The sequence below is a fragment of the Hemicordylus capensis genome, chromosome 3, assembly GCF_027244095.1.
Source record: "Hemicordylus capensis ecotype Gifberg chromosome 3, rHemCap1.1.pri, whole genome shotgun sequence".
In the NCBI taxonomy this organism is placed as follows: Eukaryota; Metazoa; Chordata; class Lepidosauria; order Squamata; family Cordylidae; genus Hemicordylus; species Hemicordylus capensis.
The window spans coordinates 233,690,146-233,711,659 of NC_069659.1; the positions used below are offsets into that span (position 1 = coordinate 233,690,146).

At 46.0% G+C, this 21,514-nt stretch overlaps 1 protein-coding gene across 3 annotated transcripts in view; it reads right to left on the reverse strand.

Moving 5' to 3' along the window:
• The window catches only part of SLC29A3 (solute carrier family 29 member 3), a 54,154-nt gene extending 37,356 nt beyond the window's left edge, over positions 1-16,798 (reverse strand). Inside the window, exons 1-2 of one of the 3 annotated variants that reach the window (XM_053312924.1) lie at positions 16,461-16,798; positions 12,377-12,675 (exon numbers count right to left, since the gene is read on the reverse strand). In XM_053312924.1, coding sequence (XP_053168899.1) covers positions 12,377-12,675; positions 16,461-16,629 — 468 coding nt within the window. In that variant the 5' untranslated portion in view covers positions 16,630-16,798. Of the gene's footprint in view, positions 1-12,376; positions 12,676-15,818; positions 16,218-16,460 lie in introns of those variants that run through there. The other 2 variants (XM_053312927.1, XM_053312925.1) reach the window with 2 other exon arrangements.
• Positions 16,799-21,514: the final 4,716 nt, after the last annotated feature.

A 21,514-nucleotide genomic window follows, 5' to 3' on the forward strand; every position in this document is an offset into this window, starting at 1 on the left:
TGCTATCTATTTTATATTTCTTTTTAGATTGTGAGCCCTTTGGGGACAGAGATCCATCTTATTTATTTATTATTTCTCTATGTAAACCACTTTGGACACTTTTGTTAAAAAGCAGTATATAAATATGTGTTGTTGTTGATCTATTATAATGGTAAAATTGTGCCCTCAAGTCGGTGTTGACTCCTGGCGACCACAGAGCAAGGAACCAGGATATAGAAACTTTTAAAAGTCCCTTTAGGTTACAGAGACTTTTGCAGTACCCTGGATGGACTTGGGGCACAGGTTTAGCATTTCTTACGTTACAGATAAACAAACTTAGAACAATTGTAAGGATTTGCAAAGCACACCGAAAGAAACTAATCTAATGTGAGCTAACAAACTATTCCCTGGCTAAAACCTTCAGAAGCCAAAAGCCCTGGCTTCCTTCCCCCTTGAACTCACCTCAAACTCCAGGAGAGAATTTAAGCTTCCGGCAATCCTGTCTCTCAAGGATATGCAGTTCTCCTTCCATGAGAGAATTCTCTAGGCTAGCTGTTAATCATGAGGCAACAAAACTCCTTTGCTGCTCACTAAGCCTTCCACCCGTTCTCTTTCATCTTCCACCTAGCTCCTTCTGAGACAAAGAAACCCTTCTCTTCCTCTCTCATGGCCCTCAAGGTCCCGCCCACTGTGTGCTGAGTGGCTGATCCCTAGCCCATCAGTGAGGACAAGGTACACTTCCAGCTCACTCTTTAGAGGAAAGGCAGGCAAACAAACAAACAAACATTTATATACCACTTTTCAACTAAAGTTCCCAAAGCGGTCTACATAGAGAAAACAATAATAATGTCATAAGATTTATCCCTGTCCCCAAAGGGCTAGGCAAGGCTGTTATTGGCTGATCATTACAGCTTCCAAGGGGCATCTGGTGAGCCAGTGTGTGAAACAGGATGCTGGATTACATAGGCCTTGGGCCTGATCCAGCAGGGCTGTTCTTATATAGACAGATACTGTGAAGGAAAAGCTGTGAGTTACTGTAGCAAACATGGGTGTGGATTGCAGCTGTATGTGTGTGTTAACATTTCATGAAGTCAGGGGTAGGGATGTGCAGGGACAGTTTTCTGTGGTTTGGTCCGAATTTAAGTAGCATTTGAACTGGACCATGGATCCAGAAACCGGTTCAGTCGAACTGCCCAGCTGGGCGGTTCAATGAACAAGCTTGGACCAGTTTGCCCACTGGAAAAGTGGTTTGAAACTCCCTCCTTTGCGCTCCCCCATCCCTCGTCCCTCCCTCCCAGCCAATGGAGGCAGAGTTGCCCTGACAACACTCCTTCAGCAAGTGACAACAGCCCTCCCAAATGGCACCTGGCCCCAGTCTCAATCTCCAAAAGCTGTCAGGCAAAGTGTCCTTTAATAAAGTCCTGGGAGCCCACCAGGCACTCGAGCACTTCAGCCAGGAAATGAAAAAACCAGTCAAGCAGCTTGCAACTGCCAGGAAGTACAAAGTGGACAGCGAGCAGCCCTGGCCTCCAGCAGTTGCCCCTCGGCAGTGTTCTCTCTAATTTTTGTCCATCTCTGTGCAGAATGAGTTTTATTCTGGGCGGCAGTATCAAGGCAGTGTGTGCACAAGTGCATTCAGAGTGGGGCCTTCCTGATCCCTGAGTGGGATCTAAAATTATCTGAGTGGAAATTAAAAAAACGTGTGAGTGCATGCACATGTGCATGCCTTAGAGGAACTCTGCCCCTTGGGTGCTCTCAGGGATGTGCAATGACACCTTCAGAGCACAGATGGCAGGTGCCCGGTAAAGGAAGGTGGCCTTAAGGGAAACATGGCGAAGCGAGTAGTGAGAGGAGAAGGAACACAACAGATCAAAGCCCAGGAGGCGTTTACCTCAAGGTACCTTCAGTGTCGTGTTCCCAACCATCTCAGAGCGAAGCGGTCCACTCCAGCAGCAGGAGGGGAAAAGCAGTGGTCCCTCTAATTTTTTTCATCTGGGTGGAAAGAGATTTGTTCTGGGTGGCAGTATTAAGGCAGTGTGTGTGCACATGCATTCAGAGTGGGCCCTTCCTGATTCAACCTGAGCGGGATCTGAAATGAACTGAGTGGACATCCAAAAACTTGTGAGCACGTGCACGTTTTAGAGGGAACAGTGGAAGGAAGGGAGAAGCAAGCTGGCGCACCACTCCCACTTTCTTGGCTTTAGTACGGTGCTTCCTCCTTCCCCTCCCTCCAACCCTGCCCTGCCCTTTGTCGCCTCCCTCCTCCTCCGGCCCATCCCCCAAATGGAGGAGGAAGAACCCATGGGAATCACCTTAGCACCAAGGGCTGCCATATCCACTCAAACCCGGTTCAATTCGGGTCCATCTAAGATCAACCCCCTTTCCTGAATGCTGGTCCAGTTCAGGATTGAGCCACTCAAACCGGCTCAGGTCACAGTGGACCAATTCGCGATTGAACAGTTCTGTACACCCCTAGTCAGGGGAAACTGGTTCAGAAAAGTGGAGGGGAAGGAGATAAAATTCATGATGCCAAACCATTCAGTGTCACCTCATTTGCTGAAGGCCTCAGAGACAGTGATCAAACACTTTTCATGTAAAATGTTACAACTTACATATCACTACAGGAGTGCTGTATTTGAGGGCTCAGAACATTAATCCCTGCACATACTTCCACAGCTTCTTACTGTATCACACAGACTGATGGGGTGATTGAAGAGGGTAAACAATGTTTCTTGTTCGAATGAGATGATGTTACATGCATACTATCCCTTTTTGCAAAGTGGTGCACTTATTATAGTAGTATATAGTAGTACCTGTGTCATTTCTCCTCTTCACACATCATGTATTTCCCCATCCAGTCCTTAATCATTATTAGTACAATGCACTTACAGCTGTGGTTCAGTTCAGTGTATGCTGTATCTGGTGGAGAATTCTGCTGCCAGGGTGTCAACAGGGGCCCCTTATTATATTATTGTTTACTCCAGTGTTCAGTAGCCTGCACTGCTTTGTTTCAAAGTCCAATTCAAAGTTCTGGTCATCACCCTTAAAGCCCAAAACTGTTTGGGATTTTTGCATTTAAAGGAGGACGTGCTCTCACATTATTCTGCCCACCTATTGAGATCTTTGGAGGAGGTGCTTTACCCCAGATACCAGTTCACATGGCATTTTGGCAAGTATGTTGGACAGGCTGTGGCACCTAGACACTAGGATTTCCACCCCTGGGAAGCCCATCTAGCCCCTTTCCTGTTAACTTCCAAGGAGATGTTGAAGGCTGTCTTGTTTCAACAATACCGAGCAATCTGTTTTCCCTCTACTTACTTTGCTGCCTGGCCCTGTGACTGACTTCTCCTTTCTAGCCTATTTTTCAAAGCAAATGATTGGTCCCATTAATAAGATCCCACTCTGAATGCATGTGCTTGCACACTGCTTTGATACTGCCACTCAGAACAACACTCATTCCGCACACAGATGAAAAAAAAATTAGAGAGAACACTGGATGGCAGTCACACAGACAACACCCCTTTCTAACCCAAGTGCTGACACTAAGATACAAAGCAGATTCATGACATATGGTTGAGTCACCATGTTAAAAGGGCGGGGGAGGGAGTAGGTTCTATTGGAACTATTTGGTCTGTTTTTATGTTGATGAAAGTCTTCTTTATTCTTTGAAATTTGCATTTATTTTATGATTGCTATATATCCGTTTGGTGGCTCCTTGGGGCTGAAAAGCAGCCACTAAGTTTTAATCAGCAAACTATACTGAGCTTCTGTCCCAAACAGGACTGCAAAAACTGCCCTTTTTCTTGTCATTGGGCTATGGAATTACCTGGCATGGAGAGTATACTAGACTGCAACAATACCATTGACTAGAACAGAATCACTCACACAAACAAGAGGGACTATTTTCAACAGTTATTTGTTATTATAACGTGTCAACAACAGGCATTCCCACCAGCAAAGTCAGGAAAACAACAGCAGCTCATCTCTTTAGAGCCAATAGTCATATTTCATTAGTGCTGATAGCACAGAGCTATTTTGACAAGGCTTAAAGAGTGATATACTCTAATTTAAAAGCCAATTCAGTTATTACATCAGATGCAGGGTTTGCAGTAGCATGAGCAACTTCTGCTTCTGATGCAGCATACAAATTGATGTATTCATGCAGCACTTGAGGCGAAAAGCATGAGTGGGAAACCAACAATTCAAAACTCAGCTGAGGCAAGGACTCACTGAATAGCTTTAGGCAACCCATGATCTCTCAGTCTCACATCCTCATCTCAGGACTCACAGGGCTGTTGCAAGGATTACTGATAATGTATGGGAAGTGCTTTGAGCATTTAATATTTATATAGCACTTTTTCTTATGATCTTAGTATTGTGTTTTTAGTGATATTTTTATTGCTATTGGGTTTCAGCAATAAATTTTATTAGAGAGCAAAGTACAAGCAAACAAAGCACTACTGAAGTCTTGGGGGCCTAATTCCCTAGTAATAAGTTCTGGCTCCAGATCTCACAAAAGCAGGGCTCTGCCAGTCACTGTCTCTTTCACACATTACATCAGAAACTCAAATGAATCATTCAAAAGCTAAATTAGGGTAACACCTTTATTAGGACCAATCAAAATATCCCACAGTGAGTGAGTAAATTTGGGGTTCTATAGATTCTTTCTTCAGGCTGAATGTTAAGCAAAGAGGAAAGGGAAAAGCAGTGAAATGTTTAACCTTTGTAAGACAGCGTGCAGGTTTCATGCAGACCAAACTTGATTAGCCCCTACAGGTATGGGGCAGACTTCAGTTTGCCCTCAGGGCCAATGGGAAAAATACTGAAATCATGTTGTCGCACTCCATGGTCATTTGGAATGTACGAGATGGCTCCAGAAGCTAGCAATGCAATGGGCTGTTGGGATTTTCAGTGGAGTCGCACATCAAGTATGTTAATTTTACCGACATGACAATTTCAGAAACTAACACTGCAAAACAGACTTAGCATCCATTGTAGTAAAATAAATAAATAAACTCTGCAGTTGCCTATCATAACAGATGTGTTTCCTCGTCTGCAGAAGATATCAACTCTCTTACAGAGAAATTGTGAATCCAGAGGAAGAAGAGAAGAAAAAGGAATTAAGTGGGGGGGAGGGGGATGACAGCCTGGACACTGAGATGCCAACCAGGCTTTCTCCACTGGCAGGTTTGCATCAGAAAGCCTAGCCCATGAATCGAGAAGCGACAACTTCCTAATCTTGCATGCCAAGACCAGAGGCTCACTGTTGCAGTAAGCAGCCTGTTCAGATTTGCCAATTCTTTGGGAAAAGCCATAAAATACTGGGAGGCAGCTTGCAGAATTCCAAACAGGTGCTAAGAGGGCTTAACTGTAGGAAAGCTAGATTGTAGTTGGCATCTGTACCGCTCTACTGCCACAACAGTCTTTTTGCTTTTTACACACATGCTTCATCACAAGGGATTAGAGGGGTGGAATGGAGTCCAGAAGCAGGCACATGCATAGGCCCATATGTTTTGTCTTAATAGCCAGCAATGGCTTTTGGTCACCACCTATTGTCAAGTCTTCCCACATGCAACATGAACATTGGCTAGTCTCTGTCTCCCTTTTCATGCTAGGCTCTGGAGAAGAACATAAGAACAGCCCTGCTAGATCAGGTCCAAGGACCATCTAGCCAAGCATCTCGTTTCACACAGTGGCCCACCATATGACTCTGAGAGGCCCACAGGCAAGAGCTGAAGGCATGCCCTCTCTCCTACTGTTGCCCCCTTGCAACTGGTATTTCGAGGCATCTTGCCTCTGAGGCTGGAGGTGGCCTATTGCACTCAGACTAGTAGCCATCGATAGACCTGTCCTCTATGAATTTGTCTAAGCCCCTTTTAAAGACATACAAGTTAGTGGCTATCACCACATGCCATGGCAGAGAATTCCATAGATTAATTATAAGCTGTGTGAAAAAGTACTCTCTCATTGATGCTAAATTTCCCAACCTTCCATTTCATGGGATGAGCCCTGGTTCTAGTGTTGTGTAAGAGAAAAATTTCTCTCTGTCCGCTCTCTCTGCTCCACACATAATTTTATACACTTCTATCGTATCTCCCCATAGTCACCTCTTTTCTAAACTAAAAAGTCCCAGATGCTGTAGCCTTGCCTCATAAGGGAGGTGCTCCTGGTGCCTGATCATCTTGGTTGCCCTCTTCTGCATTTTTTCCAGTTCTACAAGGTCCTTCTTAAGATATGGTGACTAGAACTGTACGCAGTACTCCAGAAGTGGCAGCACCATAGATTTGTATAAAGACATTATAATATTAACATTTTAATTTTCAATCCCTTTTGAAAATAAACAACCACATTTGACATTTTGTCACCCACTCACCCAGTTTGGAGAGAACCTTTTGGAGCTCCTCACAATCTGTTGTGAATTTAACTACCATGAATAGTTTAATGACATCTGCAAATCTGGCCACTTCAGTGCTTACCCCAACTTCTAGATCATTTATGAACAAGTTAAAGAGCATTGGTCCCAGTACCGACCCCTGGGGTCCCAGTACTGATCCCTGGGGGAACCCACTTCCAACTTCCCTCCATTGTGAAAACTGTCCATTTATTCCTACCCTGATTCCTGTCCTTCAGCCAGTTACTAATCCACACATGAACCTTTCTCCTTATTCCAAATCTGCTAAGTTTACTCAAAAGCCTTTGGTGGGAAACTTTAACAAAAGCTTTTTGGAAGTCCAAGTATACTATGTCAACCGGATCACCTTTATCTACATGCCTGTTGACATTTTTCAAAGAACTCCATAAAGTTTGTGAGGCAAGACTTGCCCTTGCAGAAGCCATGCTGGATCTCATTCAGTAAGGCCTGTTCTTCTATATGTTTAAAAAATTTGTCCTTAAGTATGCTTTCCAACAATTTACCCAGCGCAGAAGTTAAACTAACCAGCCTGTAGTTTCCCAGACCTCCACCCCAGATCCCTTTTAAAAATTAGAGTTAAATTAGTTACTTTCCAATCCTCTGGTATAGAGCCTGATGGTAGAGACAAGTTAACATATTTTTGTTAGGAAATCAGCAATTTCACATTTGAGTTCCTTCAAACTCTCGGTGGATGCCATCTGGCCCTGACAATTGGTTATTTTTAGTTTTTCAAGACAGTTTAGAACATCCTCTCTTATCTCAAATTGTCCCAGTTCTTCAGCCTCCAAGCCCAAGAAGCTCAGTTCCATATTGAGTATATGGTCAGTATCCTCTGCCATGATGACAGACACAGGAGGAGCCTTGTCTCACTGTCAGATGAGACCCTCTCTGCCTCAAGTGGTCTGACACAGAAAAGCGGGGAGGGGAACAAATTTTCCTTTCATCATACCAGGAGTTGGCAAAGGTAAGAAACAACAAGAGTGCTTCTTAACTTCTCCATTATCTGGAGCGAAGTAACAGGTGCTGGAAAGGTGATGATGCTCACCTATCCATGTCTACTCTGAGAACAAAAAATATTATAGATGATTCTCTGAATGTACCATGTTCACAAAATTATTGCAGCTGTTGCTCAATACCTTGGGCAGATTTCACCATAGGGTGAATCACTGCAAGACAATTTTTTCATGGGACAACATGAAGAATACAGCCTATCAGCTATGTTGGGTACAGACCATTCAGTGGTCAGCAGACACAGGAAAAGTAAAATTGATCAAGAGTTAGAATCAACTCTCATTTATTTATTTATCATATTTCTATACTGCCTGATATGTACATCTCTAGGCAGTGTACAAAATTTAAAATATTTAAAAGTCACAGATTAAAATACATGACAATAAAAATAGAATAAAAGAGTTATTAAAACAAGTTTAAAAAAAATTAAGAATTAATTATAATTAAAAGCCTGATGAAGTAGGAGAGTCTTGAGGTTCTTCCTGAAAACAGAGAAGAAAATGCTCTTATTTCAGTAGGGAGCATATTGCAAAGCTCTGCTGCAGCCATAGAGAAAGCCTGGTTCTGGGTTGCCACCTAACAAGCTGATGGCATCTGTAACCAGACCTCTCCAGAAGATTGTAACAGGCAGCATGCATTATGACAAAGGAGGCACTCTCTTAAATAGCCTGGACCTAAGCAGTTAAGGGTTTTATAGGTACGAATCAGCACTTCGTATTTCACCAAGAACCATATTGGCAGCCAGTGCAGTTCTTTTAAAACTGGTGTTATATGGTCCTTTTGTGTTGTCCTAGAGACCAATCTGGTTGCAACATTCTGTACCAATTGTAGTTTCTGGACTATGTACAAAGGCAGCCCCACATAGAGCACATTACAGTAGCCAAGCCTGGAGGTTACCAGAATATGTACCACTGTTTTAAGGTCATTTGCCTTTAGAAATGCACGTAGCTGACGTATCAGCCAAAGCTGATAAAAAGCGCTCATGGCCACTGCCTCAACCTGAGAAACCAGGCAGAGCTTTGGGCCAGGGAGCACTCCCAAGCTACGTATCTGATCTTTCAGGGGGAGTGTAACCCCATCCAGAACAGGCATAACTAAACAATCTCTCAGATCTTGCCCCCCCTCCCCTCAGTCAGTATCACTGTCTTATTTGGATTCAACTTCAGTTATCCCTCATCCAGCCCATTAATGCCTCCAGGCAGGCATTTAGGGAAGATATGCCATTTCCTGATGAGGAAGAAAATTTGACTCATAGCAGGAGACAAAGGTTTCTGGCATTGAACAATATGCATCAAGTTTTAGGTGTATAGTTCATTCTACGCAGCCCTGAGATGGCGTGCTGCAGCGCATTCCCTTGTTCCCATCCCTCACATTGATCTTGAATGCAGAAACACTTGGACCCATTCATACCTGTTAAAATTGGCTAATACTTTCACGTGGCACCTCTATCCGAAAGAAGAGTAGGCTTTCCTACTCCTGAATTTAAGTTTACTGTATATCATCTGGGGTCCCCTCCAGACCAAATTTTTTTTTTTTTAATGCTTCTCTCTGTGGCATTCCAACAGCCAACCATCATCTCTCAGCCTACACTGCCTGAACTTTGTTTTAATCCTCTCTATAGTACTTTGCAATCTGATAGATAGGTTCATAAGCCTCTGTTAGAGTTTGATAGCACTTGCGAAAATTGGTTTTTCTAGGCAGCTGTAGCAACTATTCTGCAGGACCCAGGCCACAGCAAATGTTAGAAACACAAGAGCATTTGTGAGATGGGAGTGGGGGGAAAGTGTTATTACACACTCGGGCAGGTTCATCTTTAAAAGTTACACTGGATACATTTCACAGGCCTGAAAAACTAAGCAGTTAGTCTGCTTAGGATGCTAAGGTGCCTCTTATCCTGAAGAGATCTATGCCAGGAATAGCACAGAAGACATTTGCATGGTTGCTGATGGACCCTGAGAGTATTCTTTAGCAGTAGGACAGAAACCTGCCTGACAATTCTAGAGTCAGAGGGCGCGGGAACGTACCTACTTTTCCTGCCTCTTTCTGATTAACAATAAACAAAGTAAGACGCAGCAGTCCATCATTCACGTAATCCATGGCCAAACTATACATTACATTCATAAAGCATTTGGCCCCAACATATCTGAGGTGGTTTAAAAAACAAAACAAAACAAAACTCAGCAGCAGTTGCAGGGGTGGAGGTGAGGGCACAATCCAGATTGGGACTTTGGCATGAGGAAGGGGCCTCCACCATGCCACAGTCCCAATCCAGATCACTCCCTCAACCCTAGCAGCTGATGCTACCAAGTAAAGAAAAATCAATCACGTAGGGCCAAGCACCCTATTAAAGTAATGTGCAGTTTGAATTTAAAAAGCATCCCCACCCTTAATAGCCCAGCAATGGCTCACTCTACTGTGGGAGAAGTCAAGGTCAGAGCCCTAAAGCATTAGCTATTAGCTCCAGAAACTGGGCCTGATTGCTTTGCCAGTCCCAGAGCAGGGACAGGTGCCATAATGGTGAGAACCTATAGAGGAGGAGGAGGAGGAGGAGACTGGAGCAAGGTAGACAGACTAACTGAGCTGCTCAACTGAAGGGGAGGTTTCCAAGAAGCAGAGGACTTGCAGGGCCAAATCATACATGCTGGGGAAGACCCATGGTTATAGCTTTGTGTTTAAATTTTCAAGGGATGCTGGGGGATTTCATTTTGATCACAGCAACGGTGCTGGGCAAGCTAGTGTTTACTTCTCTCTTCATTCTGTTTTCCAGATATAAATGCTTCCACCTTGTGAAACTACAAGCCCTACAGCAGACAAAATAGACAAATCCATGGAGAACAATGGGAGCAGTGGCAGGAGAGGAGTATTGCCTTTATTTCCTGCTGGTGGGATTACCAGAGGCATTTGGTTGACTGTGGGGAAATAGGGTGCTGGATAGGTAGGCCCTGGCCTAATCCAGCAGGGCTATCATCATCTAAAATACAGGTACTGTACCTATGCGCACATATTTTTTTCCTACTGTAGAGCTCGTAGAAGTGTTAGCAGAGGGTAGTTTAGACTGGAACTATGGTGTGGGGACTATGGAACTATGGTGTACACCCCCAGTGCTACTGACCTGATCAAGATCAGAGCCCCCAGTAACTGCTTGAAAGTTAAAAAAGCAAACAGCTTGTTAGAAGATTTGATCATGGGTGTTTCACTGCTTCATGTTCCATTTGACCTTCTGCTTATGCAGCCAAGCAGTCCAAGGAGGAAGTTGTTAAAGGCACTTTACTTTTGCCAAGGCAGTGTGTAGAGGTGGTTTCCTTCCATTCCCTCCTGTCATAGGCTACGACAAACTCCGCCCACCCCTCATTTATGTGACCCAATTCTACTGCTACTTCTGGCTACAGGACATTGAAATGCTGAGCCTAGGCCAGCCTTTTGTGGCCAGCTACACAACCTGCTGGAATCCCATTCTCAAGGCTGCCAAATCCAAGAGATAATTCTCAAGTCTGTGGAAAATGGGACAAGGCTTGGACGGATCCCTTTCTAGTAGGTACTGGGTTGTACTCCCAGGTTATTTGCTTATCTTCTCATAAATGTGATGAATCCCAAACTCAAGTTGCAATGCTGTGATCTGAGTGGATCTTTTGTATGGCACCTTCACTGATTTAAATCGCAGTTACAATTATGCAGTCAGAGAGTTGTCATGCTACATGCATTATAACAAAAGCCCCCATATGTCCGAGAGATTAATAGCACTAGAAGGAAGCAGAGTGCAATTTCAAAAGCAATATACTTTTTGTTATCACACACAGCAAAGCCTCTTATCTAGAAGTCTTCAATCCAGACCTTGCCTTATTTCTTACATGTGTCTTTATTCTCAAATTCCTTTATACCTGTATGAATTAGGATTCCCACACAAGACCCAAAAGTATTCCAAATTTCTAGGTGCCTATATAAAAGTGTCTAGGAGACAGTATATATTTTAAAAAGCAATATCTCAGCACTGAACTGAATGCTGAGTTCACATTCTAAAGTTCACATTCTAAAGTGTCAGCATTACCCTTTGAGGAATCTGTGCAGCCAGGCGCTGAGAGGGGTTTCCTACCTGCTTTCACCATTGTGGATAGGCTACTAGTATAGCCAGACTTTGTGTTCAGCAAAGTTTCAAGATACAGAAGCCTTGATAGAACAATTGGACCCCAGACTTCCTTCCCACACAATACCATAAGACAGCATGTACAGTCACCTCAACCCAGTCTGTCCCAAGTGAGAGGGGAAAAGGGATGGCAGAAAAACACAATACACATGCAAAACAAAAACAACTGCAGAATTTACAGCAAACAGGTAGACCCCTTAGTAAGGCTGGGGCTAGGAAATTCTGCCATGTGTGAAAACTCACAGTGTGATGGCCATAATCTATGTATAGGTGGCTAGGAGCGGGAGCAGGGGTTAGAAACTGGTTCTCACAGGAAAGCTATTTTCAGTAGCATTTCTGTAGTTAGCATGACGTGTTGTCTGACCCTCAAAACCAGAAACGCGGGATAGGAAAATCCTGGACAAACACAGCCTCACTGGTAAAACACAGTGGGGAGAAAAATAGGGTTATAGTGAGCATGTAATGTCATCTGCTGCTACTATATCGGGCAGCAGCGATATAGGAAGATGCTGAAAGCCATCACCTCATACAGCACAGGAGGCAGCAATGGTAAACCCCTCCTGTATTCTACCAAAGACAACTACAGGGCTCTGTGGGCGTCAGGAGTCAAAACCGACATGAAGGCACACTTTACCTTTAATTTCATCCATGAATACCAGTTGTTACTGCTATTTGATAAACACTCAAGACACTCTCAGGATTAACACTGCATCTTAAGCTTCATTTGTGCTCCCTACTAATGATAATAAACAAAACATCAGATCCACATCTTAGATTCAAACAAATGGAAGATTCACACAATCATATTAAAAACACAAACTTGCCACACTTACACGGATATCGGAGGCTCCCTGCTCTGCTGGAGGAGGCTGTTCTGAGCAATTCTGAAGTTTATATATCCAGTAATGCTTTGCAGTCACAATGAAGTTGAAAGGCAAGAGAGAGCCAGTCCCCAGGAGGAAGAAAATAATATAGGCGCCATTTAAGTGATCTTCAGGCTTGTACAAACCATATCTGCTTCTTGCCGACTCCTCAAATAATGGCTTCTCTTCTTGGATAGTGTTGTTTGTTGAATTGAAAAAGGAGTCAGCACTGTGGTGGTAGTCTTCTTCGTTCTTCAAATCAGCAGCCACTTTTAGAAGAAATTAATATAAGTGTGTGAAAGTTACAACCAATAGCACTGCAAGATCGAATTCTCAGGATGGTAGCTCACATACTTTGTAATTCAATGTCCTCAGTAGGAGCTCCGCTCACATTGCTGAGTGTGTGTAAATACTGTCGACGGAGTTGCACCCCAGGGCAATTGCACTCTTAAAAAAAAATTATTTTTTAATTTTTTTTACATTTTACATCCCGCTCTTCCTCCAAGGAGCCCAGAGCGGTGTACTACATACTTAAGTTTCTCCTCACAACAACCCCATGAAATAGGTTAGGCTGAGAGAGAGGTGACTGGCCCAGTCACCCAGCTAGTATCATGGCTGAATGGGGATTTGAACTCGGGTCTCCCCGGTCCTAGTCCAGCACTCTAGCCACTACACCACACTGGCTCTACACATTACATTCTGGCGGAAAGTTGCACGCACGCAGTTGCGCAGCAGGACACCCATTATTTCCAATGGACACCCAGTTGCACCACTGCATCTGCCCAATGTTTCACTAGAATGTAGCTGTCCTGGGGCATAACTCTCTCAACAGTGCTTACACATGCACAGCAGCACACGCAGGGCTCCGACTGCCCAAGTTGCATTGCGTAGCATGTGAGCAACATTCCCTTTCCCACTGGATGACTCTCAAAACCCACCACTGGAAATACCACCACCAAAAGCACTGTAGGGTTTGTTGCTTTTCTGCTGGTGTCATGTAGGAACTAAGAATGACAGTTGCAAGTTGTAACTCTCTAGTTTAAATCTCATTTCCACCAGAAACTCATGAGAGGGCCTAAGGCAAGCTGCTATTTTTTCAGCTTTGCTCCATCTGCGAAAACAGTACTGGCCTATCATATCAGGCTATTGTAAGGAATACGTGGCGTGCTTTGAGCACCTGAAATGCACCATAGAAATGCCGGTTATAAAGAAACAAAACTAATCTAGTTGCTATTGGAAGTTGCAACAGTCCCAAGCATTTCAAGGAAATGATTTTTAAAAGGATAAACAATTCCAGTATTGGGAGCAACCCTCCAGAGCAGAAAAGGTTAGCCTGAGTGTCTTTATGAATTATGGAACACTGCCCACTGAGGCTTGCCACAGCCCAAGGAGGCCTTTCGGAAGACCGGCTGCAAAATTCCTCATTTGAACAGAGATGCTTAAGTATATTCTTAAATATTTACATAGTTTTCTTGGGAGGCTTTTAGGGTATTAACTTAATTTGTTGTTGTTTTAATGTTGAACTATAAGCTGCCTTCAGAGAAGGCAGGATAAAATAGTTTGTCACACAATTAAAGATTGCAATGGACTATGGAATAACAATTCTCAGCAGGTTCGCAGTGAGGAAATAACATCACATGGACTAAGCAAAAGCAAAGTTATTTCAATACTGAAAACTTCTTTTTTAAAAAAAAACAGATTTAGTTACTGTGGATCTGGCCAACTATGCTCGATACAGACTCTGGGGATCTTTTTGGACAAGTGCACCTAGTCTGGCTTCCCTCCTTCAGTGGGCCCTCATCCTCCCCATTGCCGCTGGTTTGCCAGGAAGAGAGCTGATGAGAAAGCAGATGGCAGCAGTTTCCATCACTGCCCTCTTCCTCATCCTCTCTGGGCTAGAAGGTAGATGAACAAACAGGCAACAGCATCAAGGAAGGAGGGACAACAGAGCTAGGACTGTGGGCCCTGACAGGTGCGTGACCACACCAAGTGTGTCATACAGTTCTATTTACATAAAGTTCTGTTTTAAAGCCATCTGTTTAAGCCTCATCCTTTAGTACTCAGCTCTGACGTCAAGAACTGGTGAGGGGGGAGCAGACGAGATTCTCTCCCCCATCTGTGCAGCCCAAGCAAAATAGACATATTTGGGGGGGGACGTAGGGTGAGGAGAACTTCAGTGTCAATCTACAATGGAGATGCAAACTGGCCAACAATTGCTCAGAAAGACATTCAGACTTTTCACTTACACAAAACTGTTTCTTCTTCACCCAATGGGAGACCTGCTAACTCTTCTCCCCCCCCCCCGCCCCCAAAAGATATATAGGCTGTTTGTTTTTTAAACATGCTCAGTTTAAAGAAAGAGCAAGAATTCCACAAAGTTTCACCCTGGCCAGAAATGAACCTAGAGATCCAGCCCAAGAATTTATCTTCCTTTCAGTACAAGGTGGGCAATTAGGAAAAGGATCTGCCCTCAATATAAGCCTCCTTCCACCTCTTGAAAACAATACTGAAGGGCAAGTTTTCAGAAATTCAGACATGGGAATCTTTATTTTCCTCAGTCCCTGGTGCTACAGCCAGCACCTCAGCACGGCCCAGCAACTTCTAAAAAAAGTTTAAACTTTAAAATTTTGATCTGATTTTATTTGATTTTAACAGTGTCTTTTAAATTGTTCTGTATTGTGTTTTGTATCCCCCCTTGGGGGGTGGGTCTGTTATGATTTAACGTGTATTTTTATCTTATGTTAATGTTATGCTGTAACCTGCCCAGAGAACATTTATTTATTTATTTATGTTTACGCTTATATGTAAAGTAAATGGTATGGGGCAGCTAACAAATAAATAATTTATTATTATTATTATTATTATTATTATTATTATTATTAATAATCCTGGAGAGAACATATGCGACTCCCCACCCGCTCCCACACACCTGTCCTATCTTGCTTAGTGGCGTGGGGGAGAGGACTGAGCCCACTGGGGGTGAGGAGGAGAAATTATAACCTGAAGCCAGACTTGATGGGGAACAGGAAAGTAAGAAGCGAGTCATCATTTCGAAGGGCAAGCTTCCCAGTAGACGAGCGTACAGAGCGGAGGCTCACCCTCGCTCTGTTGTGTGGGCGAGTTCAACAGAGAGGCAGCAGAGCTCAGCCTTGTGAACCGGGAGCCCCGCTCGCCAATTCCAGGAGTTGGGGGGCGCGGGGGGGGAGAGTTATCGGCAGTAGTTATTCGGGGGACACCCAGAAGTGCACTTTGCAAATGCTTAGAGCCCCTCCCCCCCATATTCCCACAGATGAACCATGCCTTTCAGACCAGGTTTTGAGACCGAGACGATACCACAACGAAGAGAGGGGTGGCGAGGAGGAGAAACGCGAACAGAAAAGACGTCGGAGGTAGGAAACAAAACAACACAGACCCCTTGCAAGTCGAAGGCGAAAGGTTCGCAGGCAAGGGGGAGAGGAAAGCGAGGCGGAGAAGCCACTTACTGTCGCCGGCCCTCCTCGCCTCCCCATCCACTCTGAGCCCCCGGCTCACAACTGGGCCTGTGCCACACACTGGCTCCACCGGCGCTCCCCAAGCCGCGCCTCCGCTTTGCTTTCCTGGAGTCAGGCGGGGCCGCAGGAGGAAGGAGGAGGTTCTTTGGCGGCGGCGCTGACACGCAACTCTGTCTCCCACCAGAATCACACCGATACTCTGGGCTCGCTCCCCTCTTTGCCGAAAACGGAGCTCCTGCTCTTAAACACTCTCTCTGATCCAGTGGATCATGTTCCGGCCTTCCTCTGCCTTTTATATTCTCGTCCAAGCTTCTGCTCAGTCAGGGGTGTCGATCGCTGTCCTACTTCAATAACAGCGTGTCGTATAAGTACACAAAGGACGCCAATCGGTGAGTGGCGTGTCAGCTAGTACAATTCGCTAATGCCAGATCTCTCTTCTTCCTTCCCCGTTGTCCAGTGTCTCTGTCTTTGGGACCTTGGCCTATCCCGGTCAACCAACATCACAGAATGTAAGAAACTAGCCGACCCCGCACAGAGCATCTGTGCCGTACCGTATTACTTACACTTCGCCTTTGGTCTCCTTCTCTCCGGAGATTTTGCTTGGCTTTTCCTCTCCTGCCCCACTTGCTGCTTGGACGTGTGTTCCCCCCATGCGCTCACCTGGCAGCTGTGGCTGTGATGTTTTCCAGCACTCATAACTACACAGCAGAGAGCAGTCACCCAGTTAATCATTGGTCTTTTGTGACTTTTCTGGCAGGCGGACAAAGTTAATGCACAGGCTTGGCCCCAGTGATCTGGGTGCTACTGCCCTACTGCTGTTATATGCTGTTATACCTGTTTGGCTTAGTCTTAGTTAGTGCTTTTGCCCCTCACACTTCCTCGCTTGGGATCCCCCACCCCCTCCTCCCTCTCTATGCTGCAGATAGTGGTTCTGCTTGGCCCCAGTGACATGCTGGCAGCAGGACAGGCGGAGAGGAGGGCCGCCCACCACCCTCTCTGCCGCCTGGTATCTGTTCTCCATGTTCCTCCCCTCGCTTATTTACACTCACCATTGGTCACTTTAGAGAAGAAGGTGCCGTCTTGTCCCACTTGCCCCTGCCAGCCCCCTCACTCGGCCAAGCTCCACCGCCTCCTTCCATTGTCCAAGGTTCCCCAGGTCCCACAGCCACCGAAGCCTCCCATCCTCCTCCCCGCCATCAGCTCCCTCACTCGGGCCACCGCTTCCTGCTGCCCACAAGGTTCCACTGCCTGCCCAAACTGCTCCCTTCCTCAGTCGGTCAAGCCTCCGGTCGATGGCGGCAACTCCCTCAGTCACCCACCGCCTCCTCTCACCAGCCAGCCAACTGCCTTCTGTCGGGCGCACGGCTCCACTGCCTGCCAAAACTGCCCACCTCCTCGCGCAAGGCCGAGTCCACCAGCCAGCCTACTGCCTCCTGCCATGTGCACGGCTCCACCGCCCGCCCAAACTTCTTGCTGACTACATGTGCAGAACTCTCGCAAGAGTTCCGCCACGCATGTGATTTCCGATGGAACGGCATGTCTAAGAGAAATAAGTATATAGACTAGCTGACCCCTCACAGAGCATCTGTGCAGATGTGCACTGAGCTTCTGGCACTGAGCGCAGTGCTCTCGCTCGCTCTTCCCCTGCAATGCTCTCACTCACTCGCTCCCCCCACATCTCGCTCGTTCTCCCCCCCAGCTCGCTCGTTCTCCCCCCCACAGCTCGCTCGCTCTCCCCCCTGCAGCTCACTCGGTCACTCTCCCTCTGCAGCTCGCTTGCTCGCTCTCCCCCTGCAGCTCGCTCTCTCGCTCTCCTGCCCGCAGCTCACTCGCTCTCCCCCCACAACTCGCTCGCTTGCTCTTCCCCCTGCAGGTCACTCACTCCCCCCCCCGCAGCTCTCTCCCCCCGCAGCTCTCCCCATTGGGCGGGCCAGGGCCAGGCCATCCTGCCGCCGCCTCCCACCTCCTCCTCCCGTCTGGTAGAGCTTTGCCCACCATCTGCCCACCTCCTTGCCGCCACCATTATTTCTCCCCACCACCGTTTCCTCTTCCTGGCCGGCAGGGCTTCGCCTGCTGGCCCTCCACCTCTGCATCCTGACCACCGCCATTATTTCTCTCCGCTTCAGTGTTGGAACTCTTGCACGCTCTAGAGCAGGGCTGCTCAACTTCGGCCCTCCTGCAGATGTTGGCCTTCGACTCTCTTAATTCCTGGCTATTGGCCACTGTGGTTGGGGATTATGGGAGTTGTAGTCCAAAAACATCTGGGGGGCCTAAGTTGAGCAGGCCTGCTCTAGAGCATCTGAGCGTTAGTACTTGATTGCTCCTCTGACCTCAGAGATCTCCCCACCCTCACCTGAGCTGCACTCCTGCTCCTCCTCCATCCCATTGCTTCCATCCCCCTCACCCTTCTTGGTCGTGGCTGCAGCATTGCTGCTGCTGCCTATTGGCCAAGCTACAGCCCCATATCCCCAGAGACCTCTCCACCCTCACCTGAATCCTGCTCCTGCTCCCACTCTTTCTTCCCCCTCCCTTCATGTTTTTTTCCTCTGACTATCTCCCTCCTTCCCTGAGTTACAGATTTTGTTCATTTTGTTTCCTAATTTAATTCACACAACGGCATCCTCCTTCTCCTGAAGGGGCTCTTTCCTCCCTCACAACCTGTCTTTTTGCAGACCCCTGCCTGCTATCCTTTTATATATATAGATTCCTCTCCTCTGCAGTCAAGAACATCTTCCGACCAGTAACAGTTGCATTCCAACTGACCTTAACCATCACAGGCTCCTCATCTGCATAGGGAATCCCCACTGCCCAATCAGCACAGTGCCACAGGCTCCTCCCCGCTATCTGCATATAGAATCCCCACTGCCCAATCAGGTGCTTCTGCTTGCAAACTCTGTCAGCCAATTGCCTCCTTTCTACCACGTTCCCCACGCATGGCCTGTCTTGGAGAATTAATAATATTGATGTCTCTTTTTGCATCAAACCTCCCTCTTCACAATACTCATTTAAGAGAACCAGCGCATGTATATTCAGAGAACTTTCCTTTCCTAGGCATGTAGTAATCTGAATTGTATGAAATTAAGCACACTGATTTTTAAAATGTCTTCATCTTTAGCATTTCTGTCCTTGAAACTGGAGATGTCCAGCGCATAACTCTTCTTAAATCACCGCTTACGCAACTCTTGACACTGTACACACACACTATTGCAACGCTCCCCCCCCCCCGCCGAAAGCAAGACCATGTCAAGTGTTTATCATCCCAACAGATATTCCGATCATGCCAGGTTCCTGATCAGGTGAAGTGCTCATAGCCGTAGGTTCTCCAACTCTCTAGGGCTATTTAGACATAATGGTACATTGAGTCTGGAGTCTGGACATTACAGGAGGCCACTAAGCAGGAGTGCAGTCCCCGTAAGCATTTGATGAGCCAAAATTAATAACCCATATATCCCCCCACAGTAGTGTCTTTCCTCCCCCTGCCACCACAAAAAGTGATGAGTTGCTTCTCAAGTTTTCCCTCTGTCTGGCACTGTACCCCTAACTAAGGATGCTGAAGCCAAGCAATCGCAATCGTGGGACACCTCCTAGAGTTAATCCAGCAGCTTGTGACTACTTTTTACAGAGGTAGCATCGCCCTTTAGTGGTAGTGCCTTCTAGCAGTTAGCGCTCACTCCAGCGGTGGAATAATAGAGGTGCCCGTTGGTAATTTTGGAGCCTGGACCTAAAGGCCTTTGGATGCAAATTAGGCAACCAGATTTGGAAAGCCAGAATATGACAACCCTAAAGTTAAGCATCATTTTAAACACATAGGTTCTTGAGGGCACAAACCACACCAGCCAGGACAGACTAAAGAGGATTTTGGGGGCCCGGGGGGTGAGACCCTGGACTTCTGCCCCAAAGTCCAGGGGTAAGAGCGCCTCTGATACTAGTCTTCTGTCTTTTCACCCTGTTATGGATCTTTTGTATCTTTAGTAATTATGGCCAGGTTGTGCCATAAATGGGGGCTGATAAAAAACAACAACAACCCAACTCCCTTCCTTTCTCCAGTGCGTATCACAGTAGAAGCCATCATTTTCTGCAATTTGTAATCAAAGTCCTTTGTAGTTAAGGGTTCAGGATCCAGCTATTTGAACTCTATGGGCACTGTTGCTGTGGCAGAAAAGTCACAGGAATCACTAACATCACATTTCACTTCAGAAGTGAGGCCTGGGAGGCAGGATGGAAAAAACATGCAGAAGATTTGTTTCTCACTACAGCAATTTTTCACACAGACACATGTGTGGATGCATGTGCGCGCGCACACATGCACACACTCAATAGATAGGATGTAAACCGCACAATCCCTTCAGGAAGCAGAAGGACCTATTCTGAACAAGACCTATAACTATGCTTAGTAACTGCAAGTACTTGGTTATGTATTAGGAGTGCCCCCTTCAAATTAATTCATTTTCATTCTTCACTTCAGTTCCTTGCAGGCATCACAAAGCTGAATTTCATTTGCAAGTTACTTATTTGCCTTAACATTTAAATTTAAACCAGTCACCTCTAAGGCAACGTGAGATTGTCAAAGTGGTGTGTATGTGTGGGGAAAACAACTTGGTTTTTATCCCATCTTTCTGGCCTAGTTCTCATTAAGGTGGTAAACTCTTGTCTAGGCTGTGCCACCAGTTTGTAAGTGGACCCCACAATCAAATGCTCCTAAAATCAGGGAGTTCAGCCATGAAAAATTTGGGTTCAGTTCCATCAGTCTCTTCTATATAATTAATTATCCAAGATGGTCCATGCGTGGGGATGCGTGGCAACCTCTTGCTAGAGTTCCAGCCTTTCAGTGGGAGAAAGCGCCATGCAAGCGAGGAGGCGTTTGGCTGCTTTGGGAGTGGCAGAGAGTTTGGCAGCTGGCAGACGGCTGCATCAGAAAGCCAAAAGGAGTTTGGCAGCCTGAGGGTGGCTGGCAGGCGGGCGGCAGGTGAAGCCGGGTGACGAGCACGCAGGGCATACTGGGGAGATCCTTGGAGCTGGGAGGCGGCTTTTCACCTACTCGTGAGTAACCGCGGCAAACCTGGTTTTAAGTGTGGGGGGGTACTCAGGCGGGTTACCCACCTAGGAGCCACTGGGCTTACCGTCGAGCCCGGTGGTTCACACGATGGGGCGAAATCGGGTTAGCCTCCGCTAGCCTGATTTCGCCCTATTGTGTGAATAGCCTAAATGTTTTCTTTGCTATGAACCACACCACCCATTAAGATCATCTGGAGAGGTCCATCTGCAGTTGCCACCGGCTCATCTGGTGGCTACTCAGGGATGGGCCTTCTCCATTGCTGCCCCGAGGCTTTGGAACACACTTCTTGCTGAAATAAAAGCCTCCCCATCTCTTACAACTTTAAAAAGTGCAGTCAGGATGCATTTGTTTACCCAGGCTTTTAATTAGATATTGTTTTAATTGTGTTTTAATAGTTTTAACTTCTAAAATTTTAATTGTTGAAATGTGTTAATCTTTTTATCGGTTATTTTTATTGTTTTATAAACTGCCCAGAGAACTTGTGTTTGGGGCGGTATAGAAATATGTTAAACAAACAAACAAACAAACAAACAAACAAACAAACAAACAAACTGCAGTAGG